Below are 15,208 nucleotides of genomic sequence, written 5' to 3' on the forward strand. Positions count from 1 at the left end.
CCCCCTGACGTCCCCGTGTTGGTCAGGTCAGACCCTGAAGATGACGGAGGTGGTCGGGGGACCCAGTGTTCCAGAACCCAGCGAGATCCGGGCTCTAAAGCAGTGTCTCCTGTGCCGCAACCACAGCCGGGAACAGCACGGCGTGGCGGCCTCCTGCCTCGAGGAGCTGAGGAGCAAGGGTTGGCACGGGACGGGGGCGAGGACTTGGGGGGACGGGGGCGAGGACTTGCGGGGCCGGGGCCCGGGCTGAAGGGACCGGGGGAGAGATGGGGATGTCCGGTGGGGCAAGGCGGGGTCAGGAGAGGCGACTTGGGGCTTCTTGTCGCTCGAGTGGAGCCTTGGAACAGAGATGACTCAGGTGGATATGGCGATTTAGCAGTTTCATAGCGTTTTCTGGCACTTTAACTTAATTTATCTTGTGTGAGATTCATATGGTGGAGAGGCAGACGGGAAGCAATATGCGAATTAAGACAGACTCTACTTCGGTGCCTCGCCTCAGATGACTCAGATTTTGGATCGAACTCAGTCCACTGTATTCCTGCCACTCAGGCTCCCTAAGGTTGTACTGGGTCCCTCAGCTGAGCCTACGGCGGGGCGGGAGCGGGTTTCCACAGTCAGCTCTGGCAGGTATCTGTGCGGTAAAGAGGGAGCTGTTACCGACCATCCGGGAGGGCCGGACAAGGAACGTCTGTTGTGAGTGACCGAGTTGACAGAAATTCTGAGCCGCATACCGTTACTAGCTGCCTGACCTTGCACTTAACCATCTCTCCATCCCCAGTTTTCTCATCAGCAAAGTGGGTGTATTTCCAGCCCTGCTCCACAGGATTGGGACTCTGGAAGGAGATGAGATATTCAAATAACTTACATGTTGCTGGCCTGTAAGCAGTAAATTGCTTACCCAAAGAAGTTCTTTTGGTTAAACGTGTGTGTCATCCCCGGGCATGTAGTGGACGTGTGTGTCAGCGTGTTCATGGCTTCCTCCCAGGGTCACCAAGCCCATTAGATATCTTTCAGAGATGCAGGAACAGCCAAAGCACTCTAAATGCTTTAGTGACGTGGTTTTTGCCATATAAGTGTTTACATATTTTTTGCTTGGCATGAAGTTGCTTAAGTTTTAGTGCCCCATCAGTGCAGTGGCTGGATGCATTTGGCACAGAGGCTTATGTAAGCGCTTGTGTTTCTGGAGCTCGGCCTATACAAGGCTTGCTGTTCTATTTGGGTGAAAGACAGCATTGCCCAATGATCTTTGTAGTCTCTTGGCTACTTCTCTGCCTACTCTAGTCCCATTAGCATTTTAGGCATTGCCATTACTAAATGGGATGGTACAGACCTGCCCTGGACAAAGCCTCTTGCCCAGTGATCATAAAGATGAAAAGCTACTGTTACAAACTTCTGCCTTCTGCTTCTCTTATACTTTCCTATAGGTTAGTAAGGCTGCCAAGAAAGATACTGTGAGAACATAAAGTCTTTTTTTTTTCTTTTCTTTTTTATAATTTTCTTCTTTTCTTTTTCTCTTTTTTCTTTGTGACATTTGACACATGGGAGAATTTGAGTAGACCACTGAGGAAATGAATGAAAGACTGCTTGTTCTCAAGGAATCAAATCAGACTTTGGTTTGTTGTTCCTCCAAGTAAAGGCTCAAGTGCATCCTAATGTGGGTGTAGAGTAGCTGGAAGAAAAACACATTTTCAAGAGCCAGACTGTGTGGGTTGAAATGCCGGCTCTGCCACTTACTGTGTGACCTTGGGCAAATTACTTAACTTCTCTGAGCCTTGGGCTTGACATCCGTAAAAATGGGAGTAACAATAGTATCTGTGTTACAGGATTTTTAGGAAATTAAATGCTGTATGTGAAAAGCACTTAGTACAGTACCAGGGACATGGTAAGTGTTATATTAGTACTAGTGGTCATCATTATAGTTATTATAGTTATTATTACCAGGGATTTTTCTAGGCTCTGGGGGCATACTTTTTTTAAAAAATTTATTTTTGGCTGCACTGAGTCTTCGTTGCTGCATGGGGGCTTTCTCTAGTTGAGGCAAGCGGGGGCTACTCTTCGCTGCGGTGCGCAGGCTTCTCATTGCGGTGGCTTCTCTTGTTGCGGAGCACGGGCTCTAGGCGTGTGGGTTTCAGTAGTTGCGGCACACGGGCTCAGCAGTTCTGGCTCGCGGGCTCTAGGGCACAGGCTCAGTAGTTGTGGCACATGGGCTTAGTTGCTCCGTGGCATGTGGGATCTTCTCGGACCAGGGCTCAAACCTGTGTCCCATGCATTGGCAGACAGATTCTTAACCACTGTGCCACCAGGGAAGTCCCGGGGCATACATATTGAGAGTGCAAGGACAGATGTAATTTCCCTATGGATACTTGTCAATTACCAAATATTTTATTCCTCTCAGCTTGTGACATTCTGGCCATTGACAAGTCCCTGGCACCAGTCACCCTGGTCCTGGCAGAGGATGGCACCATAGTGGATGATGACGATTACTTCCTGTGTCTTCCTGCCAATACTAAGTTTGTGGCACTGGCTGGGAATGAGAAGTGGGCTTACAACAATTCAGGTAAGAAATGCTGGCCGTATATACTATATACCATCCATCATGATTTATTTTACTGCATAGGCACCTGGTTGCTGTTTGGTTGGCTGTTTTAAGCATTTATGCAGCAAACGTTTACTGAGCACCTTCTGTATACCAGAGCGGTGCTGAGTCTGGGGATGAAGATGAATGAGACGGGCTCAGTTCTCAAATAACTCACAGACCGACAGCAACTAAAACGCAGCAAGGGAGAGAGATCTGTGCCGCAGGTTGGGTCAGACTGTCTGGTCTGAATCCTGGCTCTGCCATTTACTAGCCACGTGACCTTGAGCAAATTATCTAACATTTCAGCCCCGTATTGAGATAATAATTACAGTACCTGTCTCCTAGCATTGTTGGAAGGATACTAGAACATAGTACATATCAAGCCAGGGCTTCTCAACAGTACTACTGACATTTTGGGCCGGAGAATTCTTTGTTGTGGGGTTGCTGTCCTGTGTCTTGCAGGATGTTTAGCAGCATCACTGGCCTTTACCTGCTAGGTGTCAGTAGCATCTCCTCACCCTAATTGTGACAACCAAAAATGCCTCTAGACATTGTCAAATGTCTACTGGGGGTGGGATGGGCAAAATCACTCCCAGTTGAGAGCCACTGATAGAAAGCATTTAGATCTTACCTGGTACACAGTAAGACAAATAAATATTACCTGTCACCATCATTAGCATCATCCTCACTGGAAATACAAAGGGAACTAATTTTGACGGGCAAGGATCAAAGAGCTAAAAAAGTGTCTTGAGGAAATTCCCTAGGCCACTAAAGTGAGGAAGTCACCCTTCAGCAATGGCTTTCCCAGCCACCTTTGTACTTGGGCCCAAGGGACAGCGAACAGTGGCTGCACCTGCTCCAGTCAAGGATAAGACCCATCCCCAAGCACAGAAGAAGTGCTGATGAGGATGAATGTTTTTGCATACAGTAATAGAACACACCCACAGACACAAAAACTAACCTAGGGCTTCCCTGATGGCGCAGTGGTTGAGAATCCACCTGCCGATGCGGGGGACGCGAGTTCATGCCCCGGTCCGGGAGGATCCCACATGCCGCGGAGCGGCTGGAGTGAGAGGCCTGCGTACTACAAAAAAAAAAAAAAAAAAAAAAAAGGGAAGTGTGACAGTATCCTGGGTATGCATAAGCATACATTGGATTTAAGTGGCTTCCTTCCATAAAAGAATACAGAGCAGTTTCACACAGAAATAAATGGAAGATGGGGACTTCCCCGGTGGTCCACTGGTAAAAAAAATCCACCTTCCAATGAAGGGGATGTGGGTTCGATCCCTGGTCAGGGAACTAAGGTCCCATATGCCACAGGGCAACTAAGCCCTCGCGCCACAGCTACTGAGCCTGCACACCACAACTAGAGAGCCCACATGCCACAACTAGAGAGCCCACGTGCTACAAACTACAGAGCCCATGTGCTATGGAGCCCACGCGCCACAACTAGAGAGAAGCCCACACACTGCAGCAAATGATCCCTCATGCCAAAGATCCCCGCATGCTGCAGCCAAAAAAAAAAAAGAAAGAAATGGAAGATGGAACAAGAGGGAAAATTAAGGTCCTAGATGGGGTTGGCTTCCCCATGAATCCCTGAGAAAAGGTGCTTCCTTCACCATCTAAATTATTCTAAGTGATCTGTCGGAAGGATGTGCCGACATCCTTGAGGTCTGAGTTGGAGGAGGAAGTGAAAACAGCACTTCCCGTTAATCTGACTCTGACCGGCATTTTCTCCCATGTATCAGATGGAGGTACGGCTTGGATTACCCAAGAGTCCTTTGACGGAGATGAAACAGACAGCGGGGCAGGGTTGAAGTGGAAGAATGTGGCCAGGCAGCTGAAAGAAGACCTGTCCAGCATCATCCTCCTGTCCGAAGAGGACCTCCAAGTAAGCCTCCTCCGCAACCCATAGCCATGTTCCGCCAGCCTGTGCTTCCCCCAGCGCCTTAGTTGCCATGCATCCTGCCATAATAATTTCATTGCTTCTTAATTTTTAAGTAATTCTTAGATGACAACCAAGGTTCTTCATTTTCTAATTCTCTCACCTAGAGTAGGAAATTTTCACCCCTAACCCTGCATCAGAATCACCAGTGGAGCTTTTTAAAAACACAGACGCCAAGGCCTCACCTAGACCCATTTAGGACCAAGGCGTGGGTCAAGGATGTACTGCTAAAGAATGCAGATTAAATCTTAGCTCCATCTGTGTGACTTTGAACCGGTAACTTAGCCTCCCTGCTTATGTTTCCTCTCCAGTAGAATTAGGATAAAAATAGTATTGTTAACTCAAAAAAATATTTATTGAGCCCCGGTCCTCTGCCTGACAGTTCTATGCACAGGGGTGCAATGGTGAACAAGCCAGACACAGTCCCTGCTCTAATGGAACTCAAGTCCTGGTGGAAGGAGGCAGACAAAATAAGCAGCATGTCAGACAGGGCAGTGTGCCAAGAGTGGCGGGAAGGCTCCTGGAAGGAGGCGACCTTGTGGTGATTTTTTTACACGTGTATATTTATTGTGAATAAATCATATTAATGCTTTCACATGGTTCAAAATCCAAGAGGTATAGAAGGATACACAGGTAGCCAGAAAGTAAGACAACCCAAATGTCCGTCAGCTGATAACTAGATAAATAAAATGTGGTATATCCAAACAATGGAATATATTAGTCAGCCATAAAAAGGAATGGAGTATTAATACATGCTACAGCATGGATAAAACTTGAAAACATTATGCTAAGTGAAAGAAGCCAGACATGAAAGGCCACATATTTTATGATTGCATTTATATGAAATGGCCAGAATACACAAGTCCATAGAAATAGAAGGTAGATTAGTGGTTGCTTAGGGATGGGGTTGGTGGGGAGTTTTGAGGGAGAATAAGGAGGAACTACTAATGGGTACAGCTCTTTCTGGGGTGGTGAATATGTTCTAAGACTGATTGTGGTGGTGACTGCACTATCGCAAGACCACTAATTATACTGAAACCCACTGAATTATACACTTTATATGGGTGCATTGTATAGTATATTAACTACATCCCCATAAAGCTGGGTTTTGGGGGGTTTTTTTTGGCCACGGGGCATGTGGGATCTTAGTTCCTTAGATCTTAGGAATTGAAGCCACATCTCCTGCATTGGAAGCATGGAGTCTTAACCACTGGACCATCAGGGAAATCCCTCAGTTAAGCTGTTTAGAAGAAAAAGGATATACAGGAAAAGTCTGACTCCTGCCTCCAGCCACCCAACTTCCCCTTCCTGGAGACAACCAATCTGTCAGTTTCCCATTCCAGAGATATTTTATATACAAACAAATACATAAGTGTTTTCACCTCCTCCCCTATATCACACAAGTGGAAACATCTCTACTCTGTTTTAATTATTTATTTATTTATTTATTTATTTTTGGCTGTGTTGGGTCTTCGTTGCTGAGCGCAGGCCTTCTCTAGTTGCAGTGAGCGGGGGCCACTCCTCATTGCGGTGCGCAGGCTTCTCATTGCGGTGGCTTCTTGTTGCAGAGCATGGGCTCTAAGTGCACGGGCTTCAGTAGTTGTGGCACATGGGCTCAGTAGTTGTGGCTCCTGGGCTCTAGAGCACAGGCTCAGTAGTTGTGGCACACGGGCTTAGTTGCTCCATAGCATGTGGGATCTTCCTGGACCAGGGCTCGAACCCGTGACTCCTGCATTGGCAGGCAGATTCTTAACCACTGTGCCACCAGGGAAGCCCTCTGCTCTGTCTTAAAGAAAGATTTGGAAAGTATTCCAGATCAGTTTATAAAAGACATCCTCACCTCTTTTTCACCACTGCATAATATTCCATTTCATGTCTGTACCATGACTTATTTAATGAGACTCCCCCACTGGGGTACATGTGGGTGTCATCAGTCTTGCTCTTCTAGTCAGTGGTGCAAAAAGCTTAGATCAGTGTCATTTTTCACACATGCTTGTGCATAGAATAAATTCATAGAATTTAGTTGAGAAACATTGGCAGGTCCCAAGAGGAGACCCTGAAGGACAAGAGGAAGCTTGCCATGGAAAGGTTGGGGCCAGAGTGTTGCAGGCAGAGGGAGGGCAGGAGCAAGCTTGATTTTTTTTCTTTCTTGTTTTTTCTTTTTCTTATTTATTTATTTATTTTTGCGGTATGTGTGCCTCTCACTGTTGTGGCCTCTCCCGTTGTGGAGCACAGATTCCGGACACGCAGGCTCAGTGGCCATGGCTCACGGGCCTAGCCACTCCGCGGCACGTGGGATCTTCCCAGACCAGGGCACGAACCCGTGTCCCCTGCATCGGCAGGCGGACTCTCAACCACTGCGCCACCAGGGAAGCCCTGTTCTTTCTTTTTTATGAAACAGAAAGGGGGGACTTCCCTGGCGATCCAGTGGTTAAGACTCTGCGCTTCCACTGCAGGGGGTGTAGGTTCGATCCCTGGTTGGGGAATTAAGATCCCACATGCCCTGTGGCCAAAAAAAAAGGAAACAGAAAGGGGTCATGAGATCCCTTCCCATCCCACAGACTAGTATATTATGATACCCCTAGAATAAGGAGCACAGCAGTCCTTACCAAAATAGGGATACCAGAATATGAGTGAGCCTGGCCCTGACAGCTAGGCTGCACAGGGAAGCTTAGGACAGGAGCTGGCAGAGGCTGGCCATGCGACAGGTAGAGGAAAGGTACCACCATCTCAGGGACCATGGGGAGTGAGAACAGATGGGAGGGAAGGGAGGAGCCCAGGGATCAATTACACAGTGTCCTGAGGATTAGAACTGACTGATCTTGGGACGTTATTAACTGTTCTTGCCTCATTTTCCTCATCTGTTAAGGTGGTGGTAATACTAGTACTTACCTCAGAAGGTTTGTACCTCTTGAATTTTGAACTTTATGAATGTATATTAATACTACTTGTTCGAAAATTGATGCAATATGAAAGTTAAGGATAACTTATAAAGTCACCTCTTCAAAGAGGCCTTTCCCAATCTAGAGCAGCCCACCTCGCCACTTTCTGTCCTAAGCGTTTTACATCAATTTTCTCACTGATACATAGTACGTGCTCGAGAAATGCAAACGCTTATTATTGTATTTCTTATTAAGCTCCATATTCTAATCTGCAGCTGAAGTTAGGTTTACTCTCCAAGAATTTCAACAGTTTGATCTTTCTCTTATGAAGACTATTTTATTTTTTTATTATGTTTTAATTATTATTATTTTTAATTTATTTTTGTCTGCCTTGGGTCTTCATTGCAAGCACGTGGGCTTTCTCTACTTGTGGCGAGCGGGGGCTACTCTTCGTTGCAGTGCACGGGCTTCTCATTGCAGTGGCTTCTCTTGTTGCAGAGCACGGGCTGTAGGTGCGCAGGCTTCAGTTGTGGCATGAGGGCTCAGTAGCTGTGGCGCACGGGCTTAGTTGCTCCACGGCATATGGGATCTTCCCAGACAAGGGCTCGAACCCGTGTCCCCTGAATTGGCAGGCGGATTCTTAACCACTGCGCCACCAGGGAAGCCCTGAAGACTATTTTTAATCTAATGCTGTATATGCCAAAAGATTGAGCCTTCTTAAAATCTAGGGTATGATAAGTGAGGTCTCCCTTATTTCACAGACTGAACACGTCATTTAAAAGCTGAGTAGTTTATATTTGAAAAATAGTCGTTCAAAGTACGAACATGTATAATAAAAATGTTTAAGGTTAAAATCATCAGAAAGAGGGGCTTCCCTGGTGGCGCAGTGGTTGCGAGTCCACCTGCCGATGCAGGGGACACGGGTTCGTGCCCCGGTCCAGGAAGATCCCACATGCGCGGAGCAGCTGGGCCCATGAGCCAAGGCCGCTGGGCCTGCGCATCCGGAGCCTGTGCTCCACAGTGGGAGGGGCCCCAACAGTGAGAGGCCCGCGTACCGCAAAAAAAAAAAAAAAAAAAAAAAAATCATCAGAAAGACTTTTGCTTGAAATAGCCTCATACTGATTCATTGTACAAGTGATCATACACCTCCTCCTTTATATTCTGTACAATGTACAATGGGTTATTTAATATGAGGATTTTGTTTTGTTTTCATTTTTATTCGGTGTATAGTTATTTACAATATTGTTTTAGTTTCTGCTGTACAGCAAAGTGAATCAGTTATACATATACATATATCCACTCTTTTTTAGATTCTTTTCCCAAATAGGTCATTATGGAGTATTGAGTAGAGTCCCCTGTGCTGTACAGTAGGTCATTATTAGTTATCTATTTTGTATATAGTAGTGTGTATATGTCAATCCCAGTCTCCCAATTTATCCCTCCTCCCCCTCCCCCCCAGTAACCATAAGTTTGTTTTCTACATCTGTGACCCTATTTCTGTTTGTTTTGTTTTTAATAAGGCACTAAGGCAGTAGTTTCCTAATTTTTTCACCAGAGGAAAACTGAAAAAAATTACATGCCTCTTTCCTGACTTTCAGGCAGCCATATATTGGGTAACTTTGGGAACTGGATGTAATGAGTCTGCGAAATTGATGTATTTGAGAGCTGTAACATCACGTTTAGAAAGTACTTTCCGATTTCTTAAAGTCCGTATTTGTTTGTCAGATGCTTATTGATGTCCCATGTTCAGAGCTGGCTCAGGAACTCAGCCAAAGTCGTGTCGCAGTCCAGGGGCTCCAGAACACCCTCCAGCAGGTCCTTGACCAGAGAGAGGAAGCCCGTCAGTCCAAGCAGCTCTTGGAGCTTTACCTCCGGGCTTTGGAGAAGGAGGGCAGCATCCTGTTGAAGCAGCAAGGTAGGATTCATCGGCTGGGGAGTTACACTGAGAACTCAGTAGAGCCTCTCCTTGAGAGGGAGCCAGGTGCTTACCATGTGGTCAAGAACAGTGAAACCACAGCTGCTGGCATCTTGAGATGACAGGCTTCTGTCTGCCCAGCTGCCTGCTCTGGCTGGATGTTGGTATGGCTGTATGTGTACATGGTGTGCTGATCTCTGTCTCACATCTGCTTTGCAGAGTCCAAAGCTGGCGTCGGTGATGAGAGGGATGCAGTTGACACGGGTATTGGAGAGAGCTCCTCCGAAATTGCACTTACGAGCCAGATCCTTAATGCGCTGAAGGAGAAACTCGCGCCAGAGCTGAGTTTGTCTAGTAAAGATTTGGAGGTGGGCAAGCACCAGGGACCCTGACCTTTGCAAGGAGAGGCTTGTATCAGGTTTTTTTCACCTCTGCAGACCTTGAATCATTAGCTGTCAATTTGCCCATTATTATATGCAAAGCATTTGCAAACATCTCATTTAATCCAAATCTTAAACAAAATGGTTGCCCTCCCTCAGATCATCAAACATTATTTTCTGGTCCACAGTAGGTAATGAAATGTCTGACCCCGACAGGGAGGAATAGCAGGGCTCAGGCTTCTGAGATGCATCTGTCAGTGGTTGAAAAAGATCCATAGGCCATAGAAGCACATAAAATATCCTTGAGAGAGGCCCACTCAAGGGGATCATCTTGTGCCCTCAGACCAAGGAACTGGAGGCTTGATGAAGGGAACATATCAAAGTGGGTGCTCCTTCTTTCTTTCCTTTTTTTTTTTGGGGGGGGGATTTGCTGTAGCTTGTTTTTGTTTCATCCGTTGTTTCACAGTTATTTTATTTTTATTTTTTATTTTATTTTATTTTTGGCCATGGCAAGTGGCATGTGGGATCTTAGTTCCCCGACCAGGGATAGAACCTGTGCCCCCTGCAGTGGGAGTGCAGAATCTTAACCACTGGGCTGCCAGGGAAGTCCCTGGTGCTCCTTCTTATGCTTCACCCTTGCCCCTGTTCCCAGTACTTCCTTGGTGTAGCTAGAAGGGAAAGAAGCTGTACTGACTTGAGCTTGGCTAAATTTCCTGTGAGCGGAGGACTTTATTGTTGCTCCAAGTAAACTACTCTCTAGATGTCCTTTCCTGTTGGTGTTGTGTGGTGAGAAGAGGCCTGTGACAATTGAGTATGAAGGGGACCTGGCATTTCAGCGTAAAGACATGACACAGACTGATATTGCCGATTCTCACCCCCTAAAGAAAATTATGAGAACAGCAGAGGTGCTGGTTCTTAATGGTTCTTACTCTTGCCGCAGTTGGTTGCCAAGGAGGACCCTAAAGCACTGGCTGTTGCTTTGAACTGGGACATAAAGAAGACGGAAGCTGTTCAACAGACCTGTAATCAGGAACTTAGCCTGCGCCTCCAGCAGGTACAGAGCTTGTATTCTCTGAGGAGCATTTCAGCGAGGAGGAGTTCGCTGCCTGGAGAAGTGCAGAATCCCAAACAAGCCAGACGAGACCCCACATAGCCGGCAGCCAGAAACATGCCAAAGAAAACCAGTGTGACCAGTGTCAGTGTCAGTAAATACCTTCAGCCTAACCTTTGTAGCTCCCTACATACTCCTCTACCCCCTGCCTTCGAGAATGTTCTCCTGGAACAGGCTGGAAGACAGGCTTCATGCCCTTTCCAGAAAAGCTATTCCAGATCTCCACATGGGCTCTCTGACCTATTTTGAACCATAGAGCTGCACCAGCAGTATCCCACCTCCTCTAACTGCAAATTCTTATGTTCTCTAACAGTAGTTGTAAAGGGCAGGGAAAAGAAATTGTCATATTTCAGACCCACTATTTTTTTTTTTTTTTACTTTTTTTTCTTCTACATCAGATAAATGGTATATCTCTTTCAAGATTCAATCTGTTGAACTATGCAGGCATCATAGTAATAGACCCACTATTCTTATTCTAAAGATGGAACTGCAGAATTTTAAACACAAAATAACAATAGAGAAGATGACATATCAGAGTGTTGATGATGGCCACAAACTTGTTTCTCAAGTTAAGGAATTTTTTCGTTTGTTTTAAAGGCACGTATTAAGTTTGCAGACCATAGGGACATATGGAGAGTAATTCACCATTTCTAATAGCTAATTCAGTATTGTGAAATTATATGCATTACCACAGTGAAACTTTTCAGTTTTCTAATGTGCTTTATCAGCAGGGGGTATAAAACGGTCATTAAATCAGTCTCCATGAGGTATGACTCTAGGTCTCTCTGGGTGCAAAGCAGAGACTTCTGGTTTATATCCCCGTTTCTGTACAAGCTTGTTCTTCGGGTTTTTTTTTTTTTTTTTTTTAAATGGGATCCTCCCGGACCGTGGCACGAACCCGTGTCCCCTGCATCGCAGGCGGACTCTCAACCACTGCACCACCAGGGAAGCCCCTTTCTTCGGGTTTTGTAATCTACAATGCAGTCTCTCTTGCAGGGAAAAGATAATTCGTTTAGTTACTGACTTATTTGACTTACTTTTTAAGCATACTTAGAGGAAAACAGAATGCAATTAACCGATACATTGGCTAATTATTAAGTAAAGAAATATAACGATAAGTAAGTCCTAGGGCGAGGGAGAGGTACAGAAAACAGAACAAAAAGAACTGTTTCCTTCTGCCGTGCCCTTCCTCAAGGAGGACTCAGACCCACGCAGCGTGCTCTTACTAATGCCTTATGTATTTGGTTCTCATTAGCCCCAATATTTCTTTTTTAATAGCATATTTTATAATGCCTTCTTAATTATCCTTAAATGAAAGCCAGAGCTGATAACCTACCTATGTGCATACCTTCATCAACATAATACCCCCAAATGTATTTCAGAAGAAATAAAGGAAAATAATTTCCAACAAAATGGTGTGTATCTAAGTGTCACTTTCTGGAGATGACCATACGAAAGGCACATTGAAGCTGTCAGATGCGTGTACTTACCCACTGAATTACTGTGAATCTGTTAGAGGCAGCCAGGTGCGGTGTGTAGTGACTGTCAACTCAAATACCACAAGCAGCATTGCCCTTTGTAATGGGATTTCCCAAAACAGTGATGTTCTGGACAGAGTAACACATCTATCCTCGATTTACAAGGTGGCTGCATTCTTGACAGATCCAGGGAACGTTAAAACTGGAAAAAATACTTTGTATTTACATATAAAACAGAATTAGGTTTGGGGCTAATTTGGAAGAGGTTTTCATCCCTATGAACATCCAGAATGACATATAAAAGTCAGGTGGGGGCGGGGTTTCCCCGGAGGTGCAGTGGTTGAGAGTCCGCCTGCCGATGCAGGGGACACGGGTTCGTGCCCCGGTCCAGGAAGATCCCACATGCCGCGGAGCAGCTGGGCCCGTGAGCCATGGCCGCTGAGCCTGCGCGTCCGGAGCCTGTGCTCAGCCACGGGAGAGGCCACAACAGTGAGAGGCCCGCGTACCAAAAAAAAAAGTCAGGTACGGGGAGAAAAGTCACGTGGGATATGGGATGATTCTTCATTGATGTGGAACAGTCACGTGCTTTGCAGGAAGAGGAGCATCCCACATCCTACCCCACCCACTCAATGCCAGTAGCAACCTCCAGGTATTGAGGCAACTGAAAACAGCCCCACACATTTTCAGAATGCCCCTGGAGGGGCAGTAATGCCAGTTGAGGATTTTTATAGCAGTTTGTAGTCTGCTCTGTGCCAGCACCTACCACACTGGACCCTCAGAACTGAGTGAGCTAATAAGCAGGGCGTGGCTTGTCGCCTCTCATTTTATGCATGAGCAAAGTTGTGCTCAGGGAGGGTCAATGACTTGCCTCATGTCACAAGGCTAATTGGAGGGCCAGGGTTCAAAGGCAGGTCTTCTGGTTCTAATTCCAGTGTTCTTTCTACTTATTTGTATTTTCTCTTAAGTCCACATAGTCTTTCCTACTCTACATCCAGATGACTGGTTTTGTTAATACCAGTGGAATAAGTTGGAGTCAGCTCTAACTGGAAAAGGGCTAATATGTCTGCAACATGACTGCCCAAAGATTTCTAACTGCAGTCACTGTGCTGGTGGTGTAAGAGAAGTAAATCAGCCTTGTGAATGCTGTGTAGTTAGCCCAGTAGTAAAGGAAGGCTGTATGCCAGAAATGATAGAATGGCATCTCTATTCACCGATTCTGTCAACATTTCCATCTTTGCCCTGCTGAATGAAAAATGTTTTCTTCAGTTATTTCTGCAAATACACAGCAGAGCTTTAGGTGACTGGCCTGGGTGTTGGTGTTGGTCTTCTGTACTTGAAACAAACCCACCGAGCATCTCAGCTGCATAGGAGAGTGGAAAAAGAACTATGGGTTTTGGAGTGAGACAGACCCACATTGAGTCTAACCTTATGGGACAGTAGTTTCCAAAAATGTAAGGTTAGCCTAAGGCCCCAAGATTAAAAGGGTTAAACGAAGTTAAGTATGAGGAAGAGCATAGAACCCAGCACAGAGTCAGTGTAGGGAATGGTTCCCTTTCACCGCCCCAGGGCCAGAGATGGGGGCAGGAGCAAAGACCTTAGTCTGCAAACCCTAGACCAAATGTGGAGTGACAGTTATTTTGCCCCAGCTGCCACTTACCTTCCTTACACCACGGTGCCTCCAGGCCTTCTAGAATAGAAATGTAGCAGCACAGCAATATGTCTAAAACTAGGAGAGGAGAGAGAGAGCAGGGCATGCCTGTTCTTACGTTAGGAGAAAAGAACGTCAAAGAAAGCGACTGGGACTCATGAACTCTACATTAGCCATATTCCATTCTTTCAACTCAAGTCAAATGTCGGTCCCCATTAGGCAACTGGCTTTGACAGGAGCTGTGCTAATTACCACTTACCAACCTTTAATTTCTGGGTAAAAGAAAAAGGAAAAAAACTAATGGGTTTTTCATTTTCCAGAGAGAAAGGAATAAAATAATAGTCTTAAAAAATACATTAATTACAAGAATTATTAATGTACCTTTACTAACCAGATTTTTAAATTTCCTAATTATCTAGTCTTTTATTATCTTTTTTTTTTTTTGCCTTCAGGGTTTTTTTTTCTTATTTTGTTGTATTTATAGGGTTTTGCCTTAAATTATTTTGGCTGTGTCTTATATTACTTGAGGTTTTTAAGTAATAAAGGGGAGGGGTGGCGTCCTCCGTCCTATTTGGAAGCTTCCAATGAAGGGAACAGATTCACTCCTCCCCAGGAGCTGCATTAAATTTTCAGATTGCAGATCCTTAAAGTTAGCTGTTGGCTCAAACTAAGTCAGACAACACTTCCACAATTATAAGGAAGTGAACCAACAGGTTAATGCAGGGCTATGGGATTTTCTTCGGTATTTTCTAATATCATGTTACAAGAACTATCACCAAGAAAATTCTAGCTTTTTCTCCAGCTTACAGTTATTTTAATAAGACAAGCACGTATCTGTTCACTTAACTATTTAATTATAAATAGAAAGGATAACTTCATGTTAATTTTTATTAGGGTTATAAGAAGCTAGAAATAGTGGGTTGCCCAGCTGTGCTTTGCCTCTTCCTTCCTAGTCTAGAAACAGAAAACTTCTTTTTCAGAGCTAAATGACATTTCCTCTTCTGATTTGTTCAAAATCGAATCCCTATCTCTATCGAAGAAGCTGCTGTTATTAAGATGTGGGTTATCCCTTCGGCAGGCGCTGTCAATTCAAGGTATTTACGTATCTCCCGTGAGCTTACTGGTCTGACTTTCCACTGAGATGGTTTGCTGTCAGCACTGACATATGAATACTATGAAAGGATTTCTGTCGAACGCTTATGCCACATCAGTTCTTCCTTAGCAGTCAAGGATCTATTCTGGTGAAATACTGGAAATAAATGCAAGAGAAT

General features: G+C 45.2%; 2 protein-coding genes and 1 non-coding gene across 4 annotated transcripts in view; 1 reads left to right on the forward strand and 2 right to left on the reverse strand.

The window, feature by feature from the left end:
- DFFA (DNA fragmentation factor subunit alpha) overlaps window positions 1–15,208 on the forward strand; it is a 25,682-nt gene continuing 10,474 nt past the window's right edge. Inside the window, exons 1-6 of one of the 2 annotated variants that reach the window (XM_024749702.1) lie at window positions 1–179; window positions 2,396–2,557; window positions 4,327–4,469; window positions 9,131–9,320; window positions 9,540–9,688; window positions 10,641–10,754. In XM_024749702.1, the coding sequence (XP_024605470.1) occupies window positions 41–179; window positions 2,396–2,557; window positions 4,327–4,469; window positions 9,131–9,320; window positions 9,540–9,688; window positions 10,641–10,754 (897 nt within the window). In that variant the 5' untranslated portion in view covers window positions 1–40. Of the gene's footprint in view, window positions 180–2,395; window positions 2,558–4,326; window positions 4,470–9,130; window positions 9,321–9,539; window positions 9,689–10,640; window positions 12,225–15,208 lie in introns of those variants that run through there. The other variant, XM_024749701.1, reaches the window with a different exon arrangement.
- On the reverse strand, window positions 11,199–11,267 carry LOC112402854 (small nucleolar RNA SNORD77). The gene has a single exon (XR_003003774.1). It is a non-coding gene; the product is annotated as a small nucleolar RNA SNORD77 (small nucleolar RNA).
- The window catches only part of CENPS (centromere protein S), a 20,282-nt gene continuing 19,844 nt past the window's right edge, over window positions 14,771–15,208 (reverse strand). The window contains exon 6 of the mRNA XM_024749704.1: window positions 14,771–15,186. The gene's annotated coding sequence lies outside the window, so the exon portion shown is untranslated. The remainder of the gene's footprint in view (window positions 15,187–15,208) is intronic.

This window comes from Neophocaena asiaeorientalis, unplaced genomic scaffold (assembly GCF_003031525.2).
Source record: "Neophocaena asiaeorientalis asiaeorientalis breed wild unplaced genomic scaffold, Neophocaena_asiaeorientalis_V1.1 scaffold275, whole genome shotgun sequence".
Lineage (NCBI taxonomy): Eukaryota > Metazoa > Chordata > Mammalia > Artiodactyla > Phocoenidae > Neophocaena > Neophocaena asiaeorientalis.